General features: G+C 41.2%; 1 protein-coding gene across 1 annotated transcript in view; it reads left to right on the top strand.

Annotated features, from left to right (window-relative positions):
* Positions 1 to 18,225, top strand: part of MAPK1 (mitogen-activated protein kinase 1) — a 111,561-nt gene that overhangs the window by 63,305 nt on the left and 30,031 nt on the right. The window contains exons 2-4 of the mRNA XM_081801698.1: positions 2,101 to 2,283; positions 4,074 to 4,263; positions 14,557 to 14,673. Coding sequence (XP_081657824.1) covers positions 2,101 to 2,283; positions 4,074 to 4,263; positions 14,557 to 14,673 — 490 coding nt within the window. The remainder of the gene's footprint in view (positions 1 to 2,100; positions 2,284 to 4,073; positions 4,264 to 14,556; positions 14,674 to 18,225) is intronic.

Genomic DNA, 18,225 nt, shown 5'->3' with positions numbered 1-18,225 from the left:
AAAAACACTAATTCGAAAACACGTGCACCCCTATGTTTATTGCAGTATTGTTTATAATAGCCAACATATGGAAGCAACCCAATTGTCCATCGATAGTAGATAAGTGGATGAAAATGTATGTATATACAATGGAATATTACTCGAGTAGCCATTAAAAAGGAATAAAATCTTGGCTATTTGCAGTGACATGGATGGTTCTAGAGGGTATTATGCTAAGTGAAATAAGTCAGAGAAGACAAATACTGTATGATTTCATTCATATATGGAATTTAAGATACAAAAGAAATGAACAAAGAAAAAAGACAAAAAAATAGAGTCTTCCTTCCTACACCCCTCCCACCAGTCTTAAATATAGAGAACAAATGTTATCAGAGGGAGGTGGCTGGGGGGATGGATGAAATAGGTGCAGGGGCACGTATGATGAGCACTGAGTACTATCTATATAGAATTGTTGAATCACTCTGTTGTACACCTGAATCTAACGTAACTGTACCTTAATTATACTGGAATTAAAAAAATTTTTTTTTCCAAAAAGGAAGGCCTAGGATGCACAGAAACTAGCTTTTTTTTTTTTTTTTTTTTTTGAGATTTATTTGAGAGAGAGAAGGAGAGCACACGTGAGTGGGGGAAGAGGCAAAGGGAGAGAGAGACTGTCAAGTAGACTCCCTGCTGAGCACAGAGCCTGTCGCTGCGGGGCTCAGTCACACAACCCTGAGATCATGACCTGAGCTGAAATGAAGAGTCAGATGCTTAACCATCTGAGCCACCCAGGTGCCCCCAAACTAGCATTTTTAACAGGAATGTCTGGTGATCCTGATGCAGGGGTCTGGGGACCACAATTTGAGCAGCACTTTAGTTGAGTGATGGGGGTCATCCACTGGTGGCAACGTATCAATGCAACATGTACCCAGATAGAGTGAGATAGAAAGAGAACTTCCTAAGAAAAGGATGTAAGCCTAAGGTACTTTGGAAAAAGAAGGCCTAGGGAGATTAATCCTTTGGGTAAATGAATTATCCTCTCTATAACTAAGGGAATCTTACCTGGACAGTGTACATGAAAACATTGCTGTCCTCTACTTTTGAAGGTATTGTGAAGACAAAATGTAATTATGTATATGAAGAGCTTTGAAGAGCAAAGTTTTTTTTTAATGTGTTATAATAAATTTCAAAACCATGTGGTATTTATCAATACCATCTTAAAAGGTGATTTTTTTTTCCTTACGGCTTTTGTGTTTTATGGTTAAAAACCACTTTAATACATATAGAACCCTCATTTTTCTTCACCAAGAATAATTTGCTTATCATTTATATGCATGTCAGTCCTGGAACTATATGAGCCTACATAAATTGATTACTTGAAACAGTTAAAAAAGAAAAAAAGGGGCGCCTGGGTGGCTCAGTCGGTTGAGCGACTGCCTTCGGCTCAGGTCATGATCCTGAAGTCCCGGGATCGAGTCCCGCATCGGGCTCCCTGCTCGGCAGGGAGTCTGCTTCTCCCTCTGACCCTCCTCCCTCTCATGCTCTCTCTATCTCATTCTGTCTCAAATAAATAAATAAAATCTTTAAAAAAAAGAAAAAAAGAAGAAAAGAGTCATGTCATTTTGCAAATAAGACAAAGATGCAAGCAATCAAGGCGTCCTCTTGGGTCCATTTTTGTTAGGGCTAAAGATGTGGTTGATGGTCATTTGAATGTTTCTGCTGAGTCAGGAATCTGATACAACAATAGGAAGTTGTTTTGGAGACAGAAATGATTATTCTCACCAAAATGCAGTTGCTGTTAAAAACTGGGAAAATGTTTTGTGCATGTGTGTGTGACATAAAACCATGTTCCTGGGCTTGTGACAGTGGGCATCCACACATTTACCAGGGCTGGGCCCTCTTAAGTTTGAGATTCAGTATGTGCTGCATTGCGCCAGCTGCATCCTTCCTGCCTTGAGTCTTTTTTGTGGGTAATATACATGCTGCCTTCATGTGTATGAAACAAGTATTTACCCAGAGTGCTAAACATTTAATACTTTACCGATTTTTATTCTTTCTGCCAAGATGTTCCTAAACTATTCTAAATGCCATCTCTCTCTTCCCCCATTTTTTTTTTTTTAGCTCTGCTTATGATAATGTCAACAAAGTTCGAGTAGCTATCAAGAAAATCAGTCCTTTTGAACACCAGACCTACTGCCAGAGAACCCTGAGGGAGATAAAAATCTTACTGCGCTTCAGACATGAGAACATCATTGGAATCAATGATATTATTCGAGCACCAACCATCGAGCAAATGAAAGATGTGTATCCTTTTCAGACAGCTGACTCCACTGACTGGTCACTTTGTTTAGGAACTGTAACTTGAAATACCTGGATTTATCAGAGTAAAGGAAAATTATATAAAGCACATTAAAGGGAAAATTATAATCTGCTTGCTATTTACTAGAAGACTTGTATAATTTTTTTCTTTGATTCATTTTTTCAGTTGTCAGTAACTATTCTTAGTGTCTTTTAGCAAATCTAGTATTTTCTCTGTCCGTTTCGGTAAAGATTTTGTTTAAGTGTAGTTATGGAAAATCTTAACACCATTTCCAGTCATGTTTTTTCCATTCAAGGTATGGTTTGTTATGGTAAAAAGAGAAGGAATGAACAGTAGACTAAGAAAGAGGGTGCCCTGGATATCACCTGGTCAAACCAGACTATCCTGATCTTAGACAATGTCATTCACCTCTAGGTCTGTTTTCTCATCTTTAGAATTAAGGTACTAGCCTAGCCTTCATCATCTTTAAAGCTGACTCAGCTCTGGAATTATGTTACTAACTATCAGCAACATTTAGAAATCTGGACTAAGCAGATCCAGAGGATGCTGCCTGATTAAAGACTGCATTTGATAGATAGAAGCATTAAGTATACTGAAGAGGGTCTGCCAGAGAAAAGTTACCATTCGGGCTAGTACAGCATTCCTGCCAGTTTTCCCAGTTTGCATTCTGCCCCTCTAGGGATAGGCAGCTCACTGTCTCTAGGCAGCCCTTTCCATTTTTAAACAGCCCTGTTATCAAGTTGTAGTGTTATTTTAAGTGAAATGCCTCCTGCTGCTACCACTTGTTGTCTTCCTTTATCTTTTACTAGGGAAATCAAGTCTCTTTCAAGATGACAAGTTTTCAATTTCTCTTTCCTCTGAATCCCATACTGTGTCTCATCTAGCATGAATCTGTAGGGGACATACAATAATATTTACACAGAAATGAATAAGAGAAATGCAAAAACACTGTTAATGAAATAATAATCTGGTGATGTTAAAGCTAAAGAGTTACAGAATTTAATTTCTGTAAGAAGGAAGTCAGCCACGGATAAAATTCTAGGTGGCTTCGATACATGGATCTAAGAAAGAAAGCAAGAAGAGCAAAACCAGCATGAGCCTCTTAGCATGACTTCCCAATACTCTCATTTATTTAGGATCTTAACCTTAATTGAAGAGTCAAACACATAGAAGGCTGAATTTAGTAGCGATGTGTTCTAGGGCTGTATTTCCAAAGGTTTTAAAAGCCCTTTGCAGTAATCCTTGGAGAGGATTTGTTGATGGTGGACTAGGAGGTTGAGACTTAAAGATTAGCCAGTATTTCCATAACAGCATGTCTCATCTCAGTCTAGGCCTGTTATTGGTCACATCAGATAGATATTAATGCCTGTTGTTTCATAGGACCTAAGAAGGGGTTAACTAGGGGCGCCTGGGTGGCTCAGTCCTTAAGCATCTGCCTTTGGCTCAGGTCATGATCCCAGGGTCCTGGGATCGAGCCCCGCATCGGGCTCCCTGCTCCGTGGGAAGCCTGCTTCTCCCTCTCCCACTCCCCCCTGCTTGTGTTCCCTCTCTCGCTGTGTCTCTCTCTCTCAAATAAATAAAAAAAAAAAAAAAGGGGTTAACTATTTTAGATTCCTTCCATAGACGTATACTAATTTTTCATCAGTTTCTCATTTTCCTTGCACTCCTCATGATATAATAACGGACCGTTTGCGGAGAGGGTTCATTTTGATTTCAGTGTACTTTGCTAAGTGTAACCAGATATTTGTTATGTTACCTTAACCTGTCTAAACAGATATATAGTACAGGACCTCATGGAAACAGATCTCTACAAGCTCTTGAAGACGCAACACCTCAGCAACGACCATATCTGCTATTTTCTTTACCAGATCCTCAGAGGGTTAAAATATATCCATTCAGCTAATGTACTGCACCGTGACCTCAAACCTTCCAACCTGCTGCTCAACACCACCTGCGATCTCAAGGTCTGCCAGGTTACTTACTCTTAGGGTGATATATGTTGGAAAAAACTTTCACTGGAGCATATTTATATTGTTACTCATATTTAAAATCATACCAGAAATACATGAAGACTTTTTTTTTTTTTTTTAAAGATTTTATTTATTTGACAGAGAGAGGCAGTGAGAGAGGGGACACAAGCAGGGGGAGTGGGAGAGGGAGAAGCAGGCTTCCCGCGGAGCAGGGAGCCCGATGCGGGGCTTGATCCCAGGACCCTGAGATCATGACCTGAGCCGAAGGCAGACGCTTAACGACTAAGCCACCCAGGCGCCCCCATGAAGACATTTTTATGCCCTCCCCTATGCAAGTAGGAAGTGCTAGTCCTCTTCTTCTCCATCCAATTGTTCCTTCCTCTCCAGAGGTAACCACTATAACATATTGGTATATTTCCTTCCAAAGTTCTTGCTATTCTCTTACATATATGTGTACATTTATGCTTACATATATAAAAGCAGGATCATGTGCATTATGTGTAAGTTAAAAAAATCATCCATTTCATTGGTAACCTTTTTCTTCAATAAATTTTATACAGAGAACGCTCAGAAAACTTAACCTTAATGACTTTAGTACCTAAGACATTCCCAATAAATAGGAGAACCCTAGATCCTTACAGTCCTCAGAGTTCTCTTAAAAATGGGCAGCATTTGCATACATATATTTCTATTTTAATAGTAGCAGAGCTAAGCAAGGAGGGAAATCTAAGGATGGATTAGATATGAAGGGATGTGGATTCATCTAATAAAAATGCAAGGAGACCTAGATAAATGGAAAGATATCCAAAGTCTGGATTGAAAGACTTAATACTGTTTAGAAGGCAGAGCTCCCCCAAATTGATCTACACAGTAAGTGTGATCCCTGACAAAGCTCTGGGTGGCTTTTTTGCAGATATGGACAGGCTGGTCCTGAAATGCATATGGAAATTCAAGAGACCCAAAATAGCCAAAATCATCTTACAAAAGAACAAAATTGGAGGACTTATTACACTTCTTGATTTCAAAACTTACTACAAAACTATAGTAATCAAGACACTGATATTGGTATAAGAGTGGGGCATATAGATCAATGAAATAAAATTGGGAGTTAATAATTAAACCTGTATGTTTATGATAACTGAGTTTTGGTGAGAGGGCCAAGATCATTCTTTTCAACAAATGATTGAAGTGCTGGGACAACTGGATATATGCTCATACCATGTATAAAAATTAACACAAAACAGATCAAAGACCTAAAAATTTCTTTTTAAGATTTTAATTTGAGGTGCGCCTGGGTGGTTCAGTCGGTTAAGCATCTGCCTTTGGCTCAGGTCATGATCCCAGGTCCTGGGATTGAGCCCAGCATCATCAGGCTCCCTGCTCAGTGGGGAGCCTGCTTCTCCCTCTCCCTCTGCCACTCCCCTTGCTTGTGCTCTCTTGTGCTCTCTCTCTCTGTCAAATATATATATATGTAAATAAAATCTTAAAAAATTTTTTTAATTTGAGAGAGCGAGTGCATGTGTGCACATGCGTGCGTACAAGCCAGGGTAGGGGCAGAAGGGGAGGGAGAGGGACGAGCAGACTCCCTGCTGAGTGTGGAGCCAGTTGCCAGCCAATCCCAGGACCCTGAGCCAAAGTTGGACGCTGCTTAACCAACTGAGCACCCAGGTGCCCCTAAAGACCTAAATTTAAGAGCTAAACTAGAATAGGCTTGGAAAACCTAGGAGTGAGTCTTCGCAGTCTTGCATTAGGCAGATCCTATTAGACATGACACCAAAAGCACAAGCAACAAAAGGGGAAAAAAATTGGATTTCATCTAGATTAGAAACCTGTGTTACAGAGCAAACCATCAAGTGAAAAGACAACCCACAAAATGAGAGAAAATATTTGTAAATCACTTATCTGATAAGAGACATATCTAGAATATATGAAAAACTCTTGTAACTCAATAATAAAAGATAAATAGACCAGTTTAATATTCGGCAAAGGATCTGAATGGACATTTTTCTAAAAAAGTTATGCAAATGGCCAGTAAGTACGTGAAAAATGTTTGGTATCATAATTCAGTCAGGTAATGCAAATCAAAACCACAATGAGATACCAATTTATACATACTAGGATGGCTATAATCAAAAAGTCAGATAAGTGTTGGTGAGGATTTCACTCCTAGGTGTATACCTAAGTAAAATGAAAATATGTCCACACAAAAACTAGCATACAAGTAAACTAAAGTAGCATAATAGTCCAAAAGTGGAAACAATTTGAATGCCCATTTGATGATGAATAAATAACATATAGTAGATCCATACGATGGAATAAAAAGGAATGGAATACTGATACATGCTACAATGTGGATGAACTTTAGAAAATTATTATGTAAGTGAAAGAAGTCAGTCATAAAAGACCACATATTGGGGCGCCTGGGTGGCTCAGTTGGTTAAGCGACTGCCTTCGGCTCAGGTCATGATCCCGGAGTCCTGGGATCAAGTCCCACATCGGGCTCCCGGCTCAGCGGGGAGCCTGCTTCTCCGTCTGACCCTATCCCCTCTCATGCTGTTTCTCTCTCTCTCTCTCTCAAATAAATAAATAAAATCTTTAAAAAAAAAAAAAAAAAAGACCACATATTACGTGGTTCTATTTACATGAAATGTCCAGAATAGATAAATCTGTAGCACAGAAAGTGGATAAAATCCTAGGCAGGTGGGACTGGGGAGACTGCTAATAGATACAAGATTTCTTCTGGGGTTACAAAAATATTCTAAAATTAGATGGTGGTAACGGTTGTGTACCCTGTGAGTATAATATCAAAACCATTGAATTGTATACCTGAAGTGGGTGTATTATATGGTATGCGAATTATATCTCAAAGCTATTTAAAAAGTGCATTTAGATGTATAGCAATGATCATTTCTTGGACTTCAGTTTAACAGACATTCCTGTGAGAAGCTCTTAGGGAATACCTGGCAAGGGAGAGGGAGGAATGTCTGCCCCTGCAATCTGAAAACTGATCGGTCAGAAGTCTGATAAACAATAGATGATTGTAATAATATCTGCTGTAACTGAGATACTGAAAAGAATAGTGTACAAATGTAAAGGAGAGAGGTGGGTTAGTTCTGGCTTTGAGAGGCATCAGGAAGCAGGTGGTGTCCATGCTGGTCCTTTAGAGATGGGCAGGCTTTCAGTAAGGGAGTGGCTGTGTTGGGCAAAGAGTATCATAGTAGGCAAAAGGAATAACAGAAAGGGAAGTAAGTTAAGGGATTAGTGCATAAACACTGAGGCCTGCTTTGTGTGGCTGCAGCTTTGGATGAGTAATAGGAAGTCATTGATGCTAAGCTGGAGCTGTTGGTTGGAGGTAGATCTTGGAGAACCTTCTGGAACTGTCTAAAAAAAGGCAATGGGTTCTGTTACCAGGTGATCGGTCAGCTTATTCACTATCACTGAGTGTCTGAAACAGGGTGACCAGCGTTCTGTGAGATGTGATAAAGGGTAGCTTCCTACATTAGATACAGTTGGGTTGGACTCTGTCACCTCTTGGGATCCTACAAAGTTAGATTCATGTCTTTCATGGGGTGTAACCAGATCCTTTCCCATGGATCTGCAACTAAAAGCCAGGTGGGCACAAAAGGAATGAAGCTGCTTGTAGGAATGGCCACACTTCGTTGGCTCTTAGTGATTTTCTTGAAAAATTACAGTATTTTTATGTCTGCTAGTTCTTTTTTCTTTCTGTTTCTTAGCACAACTCTGTTACGATAGATTGCTTTTGTTTGTTTTTGGAGAAACATTCTCAATCAGTATTTTCAGTATGTAATATTTCTGGGAAAAGTTGACTCCTAACTTTTGTTTGAAAATGCTCATCCTTAAGAAGAAAACAAAGAACCAGACTACTTTGTTGTCTGTTCACTGTTTGTGAGCTTGTCTTTACCTAGGGCCATTTTATTCATGCTCACCAAAATTTACGCCCACATTGATAGATCTGTGTTGTTGGCCATCTGCACAATCCATGTATTGTTTTCAAAACCCAGTATAACACAGAGATCCAGAAACACAATAGGATAATTTAGATATTTACAGCGGTACAATTCACCCACATTTTTAAATGTACATACGGGGTGTGCTTCATTCACATGGGCATAAATATTCAGGAGAGAATCTCATTGTAAAGATGAGTATGGTACGTCATCTCTGATTTGTCATGGTGAGCATGTCCCAAAGGTAGGTCAGGGTACAGTGGCAGTTTAGTTGCGTGTATGAGGGTTGAGAGAGCACCAGTGAGGAAAAGGGTCTTTCTTGCTTAAGCCCTGAAATCACTGTATATCCATCACATCCTCAGTACCCTGGGGTGACCATGGTGCTTGTACCACAGAAAGATTGTAACCGGTGATCTTACCTCTTGTTATTTAGGGTTTTTTGAATTTTCAAGGAGATAGTCATGTCATTTCTTCCTTTTTCCATGGCTTCTGTTACTAAAGTATTTCTTACTCTTGAGCCCTTGGGATATCAGCTGTTATTAATGTCTTTAGACTGTTAACTTTTGACTTTCGTACTAGTCAAGGTCAACAGCAATAAGATTTCTTTCTCACTTCCATAAACATGCTTTGCACTTGTTATTTGAAGCCCTGAGACAAGTAGATGGTGACCTCTTAGAACCCCTCTGGGAGCCTCTCTTGTAGACTCCTATTTTATTTCTCAGGGCCACAGAAACACAAGGATTATAGATCCTATTTGGAGATTCTGCCAGCATATTTCTAGTGGAACTACCAGGGGAATAAGGTCTCTAGAAATCCCAACTGGAGTCCCAGGGTGCTAGGATCACAGTGTTACTAGTTCGGGTTATGCCTGGGAAGGACTCTGGAAGATAGGAAATGAAACCTGACTTTGCTGGAAGTCAATTTATGTTTCTTGTACCATATGCTACTTGTCCATACCTTCCTTTGTATGGAATTATAATGAATATTGTTTTTTTTGATTTTGTAGCCTTCATAGTTTTTAGTCAGTGCCATATAAATATGGCTAGCCTTCAATGTTGTGGTGTTTTTGTCTGTTTTTTATTTTATTTTATTTTATTTATTTATTTGACAGAGAGAGACATAGCCAGCTAGTTAATGCAGAACAAATAACAAAACTAGAAAAATCACCATTTTGCAACTTCCAATGAAATAATTGGTTTATACAGTATAATCCATGGATCCTCTGCTCACTTTGCTCAGACTCTCAGACCCTAGGTGGGCTGCTGCTGCCTCCCCACATGAATTCCCTCTTCATCTCACACCTAGACCATGCCCTGATCTGGAGCTCCCTCTTACCTCCGCTTGGGTGCCTCACACCCACGCGGGCCACTGCGGTTCTCCCAACCCCACAGAGATCCTTATGTCACGTGACCTCCCCCTTAAGGGCTTTTGGACTGGATTTCCTGCAGGGAGAGGATGAGGAAGAACAACTGCACATTTAGTTTTAATCTTAAAGAAATAGCTATATTGCAGCATTCAGCATGAGAGGTTATGTTGTCCTTCCTAGTGAAGGAATACTAGGAATTCCAGTTATTAATTTTTCCTTCTTCCTCAATATTGCCACTTTGGTGTAATTTTACTAATGTTGTTTAACATAAGATTTTAACCCTGGTAACTCTGTACCCTGATTTTTATTTTTTAAAAGATTATCAGTAATTCAGATATTGTGAAAAATGGTCACCACTAGAGTCTGTGCCAATTAATCCACCCCAGTTGGTGTGCTTCCTATAAACATAAAGTAAGTCATTTATTGACCAAACATCAAGTGTCCACCATGTATGTGACATTTAGAAATAACAGGTCAGTCAAGTGCTGCCTTTTTCTAGGGACTTGATTCTCTTTTAGCTGGGGAGATAGGCATATGCACAGCTATCAATCATGGATTGTGGGATGTACTTTAATATGTGTCTAACAAAGTATTAGAGGAGTTTAGGGGCGCCGGGGTGGCTCAGTCGTTAAGCGTCTGCCTTCAGCTCAGGTCATGATCCCAGGGTCCTGGGATCGAGCCCCGCATCGGGCTCCCTGCTCCGCGGGAAGCCTGCTTCTCCCTCTCCCACTCCCCCTGCTTGTGTTCTCTCTCTCTCTGTGTGTCTCTCTCTGTCAAATAAATAAATAAAATCTTAAAAAAAAAAAAAGTATTAGAGGAGTTTAGAAAAGTGAGCAGTCAGTTCTTGGGTGGAGGTGTTGTTGATTTCTGGGAAACTTCTCAGAAGGGGTAACTTTCAAGCTGGGTTTAGGGTAAGGGAATGGCATGGATAGGGCACTCAGTGGAGAGGTCATTGCATAGTTAGGTCATAAAAGCAGGTGTAGTGTGGAGTCAGTAGGAGCAGATGTGGGCAGAGAAGATGGTGGGAGAGGAGATCGGGAAGGTAGTTTGGTGGCAGCATGTGAATAGTCTTGAAGGTTACACTTAAATAATTTGGGTTTCGGGGCACGTAGGTGGCTCAGTTGGTGAAGCATCTGATTTTTGAGACAGAAAGGTGACTTATATTTTAGAAACAACATTTAGGCAGGAATTTAGAGGATGAATTAGCTTGCAGGTGGGTAACCAAGCTAGTCTCCCTAATTCCAGACAAACTAAACTGAATCTCAATTAAGGCCGTGGCAGTTGAGATGTGGAAGCAGTCAATTCAAGAGCTGTTTTAGGAGGTTTCAGGTCTAGTTGCCACCTCTGCCCCTCACATTTGCCCAGCTAGACTTTTTAGGGCATTGCTCTGGCTTTCCCCAGGTCTTTCCGTGGTTGGCATATTTTCAGTGGCTCAGTATCACTTCAATGGGGCCTTCTCAGAGAGTGCCTATCCCACCACAAGCACTGTGTCCACTACCACTGTATTAGCTGTTTCTTGTTCTGTAACAAGTCACTTGAAAAGGTGTAGTGGTCTGAAACAAGAATAATCATTTATTAGCTCATAGTTTCTGTGGGTCAGGAATTTAGTCAAGGGGTAGCAGTGATGACTGGTTTCTGCTCTTATGTCTGGATCTCAGCTAGAAGATGCAAAGGTAGGGGCTGGAATCCTCTCGTGTACCTGGCAGTTGATACTGGCTGTCACCTGGAACACCCACATATAGCCCACATGTTGGTTTCCTCCTGAGGTGGGCAGAGGGTTCCAGGTATCCCAGTAGAGAGAGAGCCAGGTGGAAGTCATGTTGATTTTATGATGTAGCCTCTGAAGTCACATAGTATCGATTCTGCTATGTTCTCTTAGTTCAAGCTGTCATAAAGGTTTGCCCAGATTCAAGAGGAGGGAAGATAGATCCTACCCTCTTGATACAAATTCAAAGACCTTAAAAGAAGAGCATGGAGGATGGGGTTATAATGATGTGTCCCTTTTTAGAAAATAAATCTGCCATAGTTATTCCACTTATCCCGTGTCTTTGTAGTTATTTAGGAATCTAATCACCCCCTCTAAAACACAGCTTCCATTTCTTTGTCCAACTCCAAGAGGAGCATGGAAACATCAGCTTCAATACATGGCCTCCCTCATATGTGAATTTCTTATATCTGGCTCTCTAAATCTATCTGGGACTTTTTTTTTTTTTTTAGATTTTATTTATTTATTTGACAGAGAGAGACACAGCGAGAGAGGGAACACAAGCAGGGGGAGTGGGAGAGGGAGAAGCAGGCTTCCCGCTGAGCAGGAAGCAGGCTTCCCCCTGATGTGGGACTCGATCCCAGGATCCTGGGACCATGACCTGAGCCGAAGGCAGACGCTTAATGACTGAGCCACCCAGGCGCCCTGGGACTTATTTTTTTATTCAACTAGCCGATGAAAAGCTGTGTATCAAGTCTGGACCCATCTAGTCTCTGTCACACCGGGCATGGGGGCGATGAAGGATCTTTGGCCATGGTCTGGGGTTTGTGATGGTTTTGCTCTGCTGACAAGATGCAGTATTTCTTCTCTGTACAATTCAAAATGTGGCTTTTAGGTGTCCATTTATACAACAGAGGACAGACTGAATGGTGAGCTTTGGTTGAATTTGAATCAGATGAACTGTTAGCCATAAAAAATAAGAGAAACTATGCGTCACAGATATATTGAAGAGTTCAAGCCACAGAATTAAAATGGATTGGTGGTAAGGCAACGTGGCAGGTGATAGCTCGAATGGCTTAGATGACTCGCCTCCAGATATAAGAAGAAATCATCAATAGTTGTTTCTCTGAGTTGGAAATCATGCCAAAGAGGACCGTGTTGCAGTTGGTGTCACTGGAATTGATAGAAAAGGCTTGAAAGAAACAAACAGGGTGCCAGGTACATTGAAAGCCTCAAGATCAGCCAGGCCAAAGTTAGAACTTACTATGATCCCACATAAAAGCTTATAGCCATACATCAGCCAGGTCCTCTGACAGGCCCATAACAATTGGAAGTGTAATGGCATCAGCAAGCAAGCCAGCTTTGAAAGGTGATGGTGGTGCTTATGGTGGAAGTTAACATAGACCGAAGTTAGGAGAGTACAGTGGCCAGAGTTAGCATCAGAGCTACGGAGCAGGACCCAGGGTTTCCTCACCAGACGACTCAATACACATAGAAAATGGCCTCTGATAGAGTAACTGGCAAGCAAATATGACATTTGCTTCTTTTGAAGACGCAGTAAGTTGGTGGGAATTGTGCAGCCACAGATACATAACTCTTCCTGATGAATGGTATAGTTGAAATCTGTTGCAGGACCTATGGGATCAGAGGCACTATAATGGTGATGTCAGTGTCCAAGGCTAGAGGAAGACATTTGTGAGGTGGATGGGAGCTTTCTGAAGTTGAGTTGAGACACCCAACTCTGGGGTATTTAAGCAAAGATTGATGTCCATTTAAGTCCTATGAATATCTCTTAAGTGTGTCCTTTTCTTGTCTCCATTTTTATGGCCTGAGCCCAGGCTCTTACCATTTCTTAACTGAATTAGAGCAGTAAGGTTCCAAAACAGTCTGTTTTCCAGGCTGCCTTGTCCTATACTCTGGCCTGTCTTTATTAACATGTCTCTCTCTTTCTCATGTTAGTTCTCCAGATGCCAAGGAATTAAAATATCCTCCAATTGTATGAGTCTAAGTACAGTTGACCCTTGAACAACACAGGGATATGGGGCACCAACACCCGCCCCTCCCACACACAATAAAAAATCTGCATATAACTGACTCTCCCCAAGTTTAATAGCCTTCTATTGACCAGGAGCTTCAACGGACAACATCAAGTCAATTAACATATTTTGTATGCCATATGTATTACACACTGTATTCCTGCAATAATACCTAATTTAATTTTTTTGGTATTTCTAGGCTACACAGTTCATCTGCGAGTTTTTTCAGATTGTTGCAAATCTCCAAAAAGTTTTCCAATATGTTTATTGGAAAAAAAATCACATGTGAGCAGACTTGCATAGTTTAAACCCATGTTCTTCAAGAGTCAACTGTATATTATAGCTAAATTTTATATGTGTTGGAGTCTGGAGTAGCACCAAAGTATTGGATAGCCAGCAGGTACTTTTGTGAGTCAGGAGAAATTAGAAGCTGGATATTTAGCTAAAAAAAAAATCATCTTTGGGGCACCTGAGTGGCTCAGTCGGTTGGGTGTCTGCCTTTGGCTCGGGTCATGATCCCAGGGTCCTGGGATAGAGCCCTGCATCGGGCTCCCTGCTCAGTGGAGAGCCTGCTTCTCCCTCTTCCTCTGCTGTTCCCCCTGCTTGTGCGCTCTCTCTGTCTCTGTTAAATAAATAAAACCTTAAAAAATAAATTCATCTTCAGTATATGAAACCTCTTGTAAGGATTTGACTACATGGAAGAGAAGGAAGTGGGAAGAATCTTTGGAGGTACCTGCATTTGTGGAACAGGTGGAAGAATGGCAGGAAGTGAAATCTGAGAAACAAGGCAACTGCAGGTCAAGGACCTGATCTAGCAGTGTTGATCGTCAGGGGGCCAGCAGGAGTAGGCCCAAGAAATGACCCTGGGCAGTTTCTGGTGACTTCATTCTTACCCAGAACAGTTTTTGTCAGGTGACCTAGGCAAGATTTCTGCGGGATAAGCAGATAATGAAAGATGAGGATGCCTCTTAACAGACTCCTCCAGCCTGTTTCTCGTCTCCAGCATGTTGGATGGTCATCACTGCCTTCCAGGTTGTTGTAAGGATTATATAAGAATAATTATATAGAATTCCCAGCGAAGCTTCTGCCACATAGTAATGGCAGCAACTGCTCATCGTCATCATTATTGCTATTATCTTTTTTATTTTTATGATGTTTTGGTATTAATTTTATTAGAGTCTCTCTAAGGTGTCCCATTTTTTTCTCTCTTAGATCTGTGACTTTGGCTTGGCCCGTGTTGCAGATCCAGACCATGATCACACAGGGTTCCTGACAGAGTATGTAGCCACACGTTGGTACAGGGCTCCGGAAATTATGTTGAATTCCAAGGTAAGGATCAGAGGTTTGCATAAAAACAAAACCAAGAAGCGAAAGAACTTTGGATGTGTGGTGCAGTAAACCTCCCTCTCAGTAAGCCTGTGTCTACTAGGTTGAGGCTTGACCTGTCTGGCCAGAACGAAGCTGCTGTCTTAATCTCCAGTTCAGCATCGACCTTCTGGGCCCTGGGATTTGGCCTCTCTACCTCTGCTGGAGTAGTGCTGATTTGTTGTAGAGTTGGGGGGACGTGTCTATCTGGTTGCTGTTAACAATCAATTGTCTGTGTCCTAGCCCTTGGTCAACTTTCCTGAAGTCCTACCTACGGCAGCTTTTACACCTGCTGCTGCCACAGCTGAGTACAGGCTGGGTTTGTTAGAGGTTATCCGATAGTGCGTATTTTTTCTGAAGATGGACCAGTGCTGTTAATAAAGGTCAGATTTATCTGGTAGTGAAGAATGTCTCTTCAGCAAAATTACACCGTAGTTTGAAGAAAACGTAGGTGTGACAATAAAAAATTTAAAAAACAAAACAAAACGTAGGTGTGGAAAGAATAGGAACTACTGTGGATTCTTTCAAAATTATATGGTAGTCCTGCTTCCATATGCACCTCTTCATCTCAGAGTGTCTGTGGAGAGTGCATACAGGTGGGAGGCAAAATTTCTAACAATATCTGTGTCTTGGTTGTAAGAAATGATTGAATAAATTTATAAAAGCAAGAAAAAGTGAAGTATGACATCTTTGTTAGGTTTATGAGCCAGGTGGCAATCATTGAGGACTGCTGTGGAGATTGAGATTCAGTATTTTTAATATATCATTTGCAAATAGTATTGAATGAAGTGTCAGATTTAAGAAAGTAAGTGGACCCAACATACTTCTATATCTAATATCTCAAAATTAGGAGATTTTGAACTTAATTCCATCTCTTGGTTTGAAACTACCCCCAGTACAAGGTGGGCAAAGAAAACCTGAAGAGGCAGACCACTCCAGATTGGTAGTGGCAGTCTTAATATGTAAGGGAACTTATTACAAGGCTTGTCTTGGGCAGCCACAAGGTGAGTAAATCTTGGTACTCATCTGCCAAGCCTTAAAAGTTTATATAGAAGCCTTAACTGGGCTCAGTCACATATACTGCTCAGATGGTCTCAGAAACATCTATTCTTTCAAGGCTACATCCTTGAAAATGGCTCCTGCTGTGGGAACGCTGGGCAGAGCACGTATTCCAAGGGTAGAGGAGGGGGTGAGGAGCTTCCTATTGCCGGGGTCCAGCTCAGGGATCAGCTGGGAGTCATGGCATTATGATGACCTTCTTCAACACCATCTGCTGTTAATGTAATGTTAAGATACATGAAGAAAAGCAATAAAAGTAGGCATTGGGCCTTGTGTCTCAGATCTAGGAACCAGAAATCGACCCAAGAAGCTTTAAGGGAATTAGTGAGCCCATGGGCTTCACTCTCTTCCTCCATCCTTTATAAATAGAAGGGCTTGAGATAAACACTAAGTTGCTTTGTGAGGAAATGGAATTTGTTTAAAGCAGTTAGTTATTCTTGATATACATTTGTTCAGTTTAGTTATAAAAGTAAAATTGCATTAAAATAAATTCCATTATAAAGAAGGATGTAGTGTAACAGATGTTTCAGAGAAGAAAATGCCATGTTGATTCTCATAATTCTGTATTACACATAATCCCAAATAGTAGGTTCTTTCTTTGGACTGGCCATGTGACAGCCATTCCAAACCAGAAGCATTTGCGTGTGTGTGTGTGTGTGTATGCGCACGCGCGTGTGCGCACTCTGCCTGCCGGTTATAAAGGAGAGCTGACAGTGCTTTTTATCCTGGTGCCTTGGTGGCCCTGCAGCCTCCATCCCAACTTGAGATGACTCCACTGTCTTCACCCTCTGGAGGAGAAATAACTAAACAGGATGGCCTCTGTGTTCTACAAGGTGCCCAGCACTTCTTGCTTGTAGAGTTAACTGTAATAACTGAGCGCGAATTCTTTTTATTTACAGCACCTCTAGCCTGAGAATGTTACTTCTAGGACCATATTCATTTTTTTCTTTTTATTTATTTATAACATTTTCAAACCCATAAAGAATTGAGAGTACAGTGAACACCCTTACACCCCTTCCCTGGGTTTACCAGCTATTAACACCTTACTACTCCTTCCCTGGCTGTCTCTGCCTGCCTCTCTGCCTTCTTCTCTCTTCCCTTTGGTCAAACCTTCTGACACTTTAACATAAACTGACTTTACTTGTAGACGCTTTGGGCCATACTGATATTCATTAAAGGCAGAGGGGTGTTTTTTTCCCACAGCCATAGTACCCTTAGCACACTGAGACAATCAGCATTAATTTAGTGACATCCCAGTTATCCCACCCAAAAGTATTTTACAACTGTTTCTGTTTTATTTTCAGTCTATGATCTAATTCATGTTTCATGCATTGTGCTCACTCTAGAATAGTCCTCCCGCCCTTCCTGTCTTCTTCATGACATTGAATACTTTGCAGAGTACAGATTGGTTCCTTATGATTAGATTTAGGTCACACTTTTCTGGCAAGAACCCCATGGATTCTTGGAACTCATGTATATGGAGCTTCTGTTTCCCAGCAGTCTTACCCTGGTGGTTTACTGCTTGATGACCCCTTGCCTCTATCATTATATTGGGGGTTGCAAAATGGTGATTTCCAAATGTATTATTCTTTCTACATTAATTCACTGCCATTCTTATATAAAGAGCTTTCCATTTTTTTCTCTTTCTCTTCTTGTCTCCCACCTTTTTTTTTTTTTTTTAAGATTTAGTCATTTTAGAGAGAGAGTGTGCACAAGCAGGGGGGCGGGCAGAGGGAGAGAGGAAGCCGACTCACCACTGAGTGGGGAGCCCAGTGCAGGGCTTAATCTCATGACCCCAAGATCACATCCTGAGCCAAAACCAGGAGTCCGACACTTAACTGACTGCACCACCCAGGCACCCCTCCCACCTTTGTTTTTAAAAACATTATTATGGACTCTTGAAATACGTGCTGTCCATTATCATGTCTTTATTTTTATACTCATATTGTCCCCATTTTGGCTAGAGTGCTGTGTGTGTATTTGTAACATTTTATTTTCATAGAATTTTCAGCTTGCAAGAAAAGTATAAGGCAGTGGTTCTCAAATATTTGAGCCCCAAGATTCCTTCACTCTCTTAAAAAGATTCAGAGAGGGGCACCTGGGTGGCTCAGTCGTTAAGCGTCTGCCTTCAGCTCAGGTCATGGTCCGAGGGTCCTGGGATCGAGTCCCACATTGGTCTCCCTGCTTGGGGGGAAGCCTGCTTCTCCCTCTCCCACTCCCCCCTGCTTGTGTTCCCTCTCTCACTGTGTCTCTCTCTGTCAAATAAATAAAATCTAAAAAAAAAAAAGTATCAAAGATTAGGGGTTCCTGGGTGGCTCAGTAGGTTAAGCGTCTGACTCTTGGTTTCGGCTCAGGTCATGATCCTGAGGGTCGTGGGATCAAGCCCCGTATCAGGCTCTGCACTCAACGTGGAGTCTGCTTGGGGCTCTCTCCGTCCCTCTGCCCCTCCTCCCTGTT

The sequence above is a fragment of the Leptonychotes weddellii genome, chromosome 13 (assembly GCF_054177405.1).
Source record: "Leptonychotes weddellii isolate Sample4059 chromosome 13, ASM5417740v2, whole genome shotgun sequence".
NCBI lineage: Eukaryota > Metazoa > Chordata > Mammalia > Carnivora > Phocidae > Leptonychotes > Leptonychotes weddellii.
This window is presented reverse-complemented; position numbering and strand designations above follow the sequence as displayed.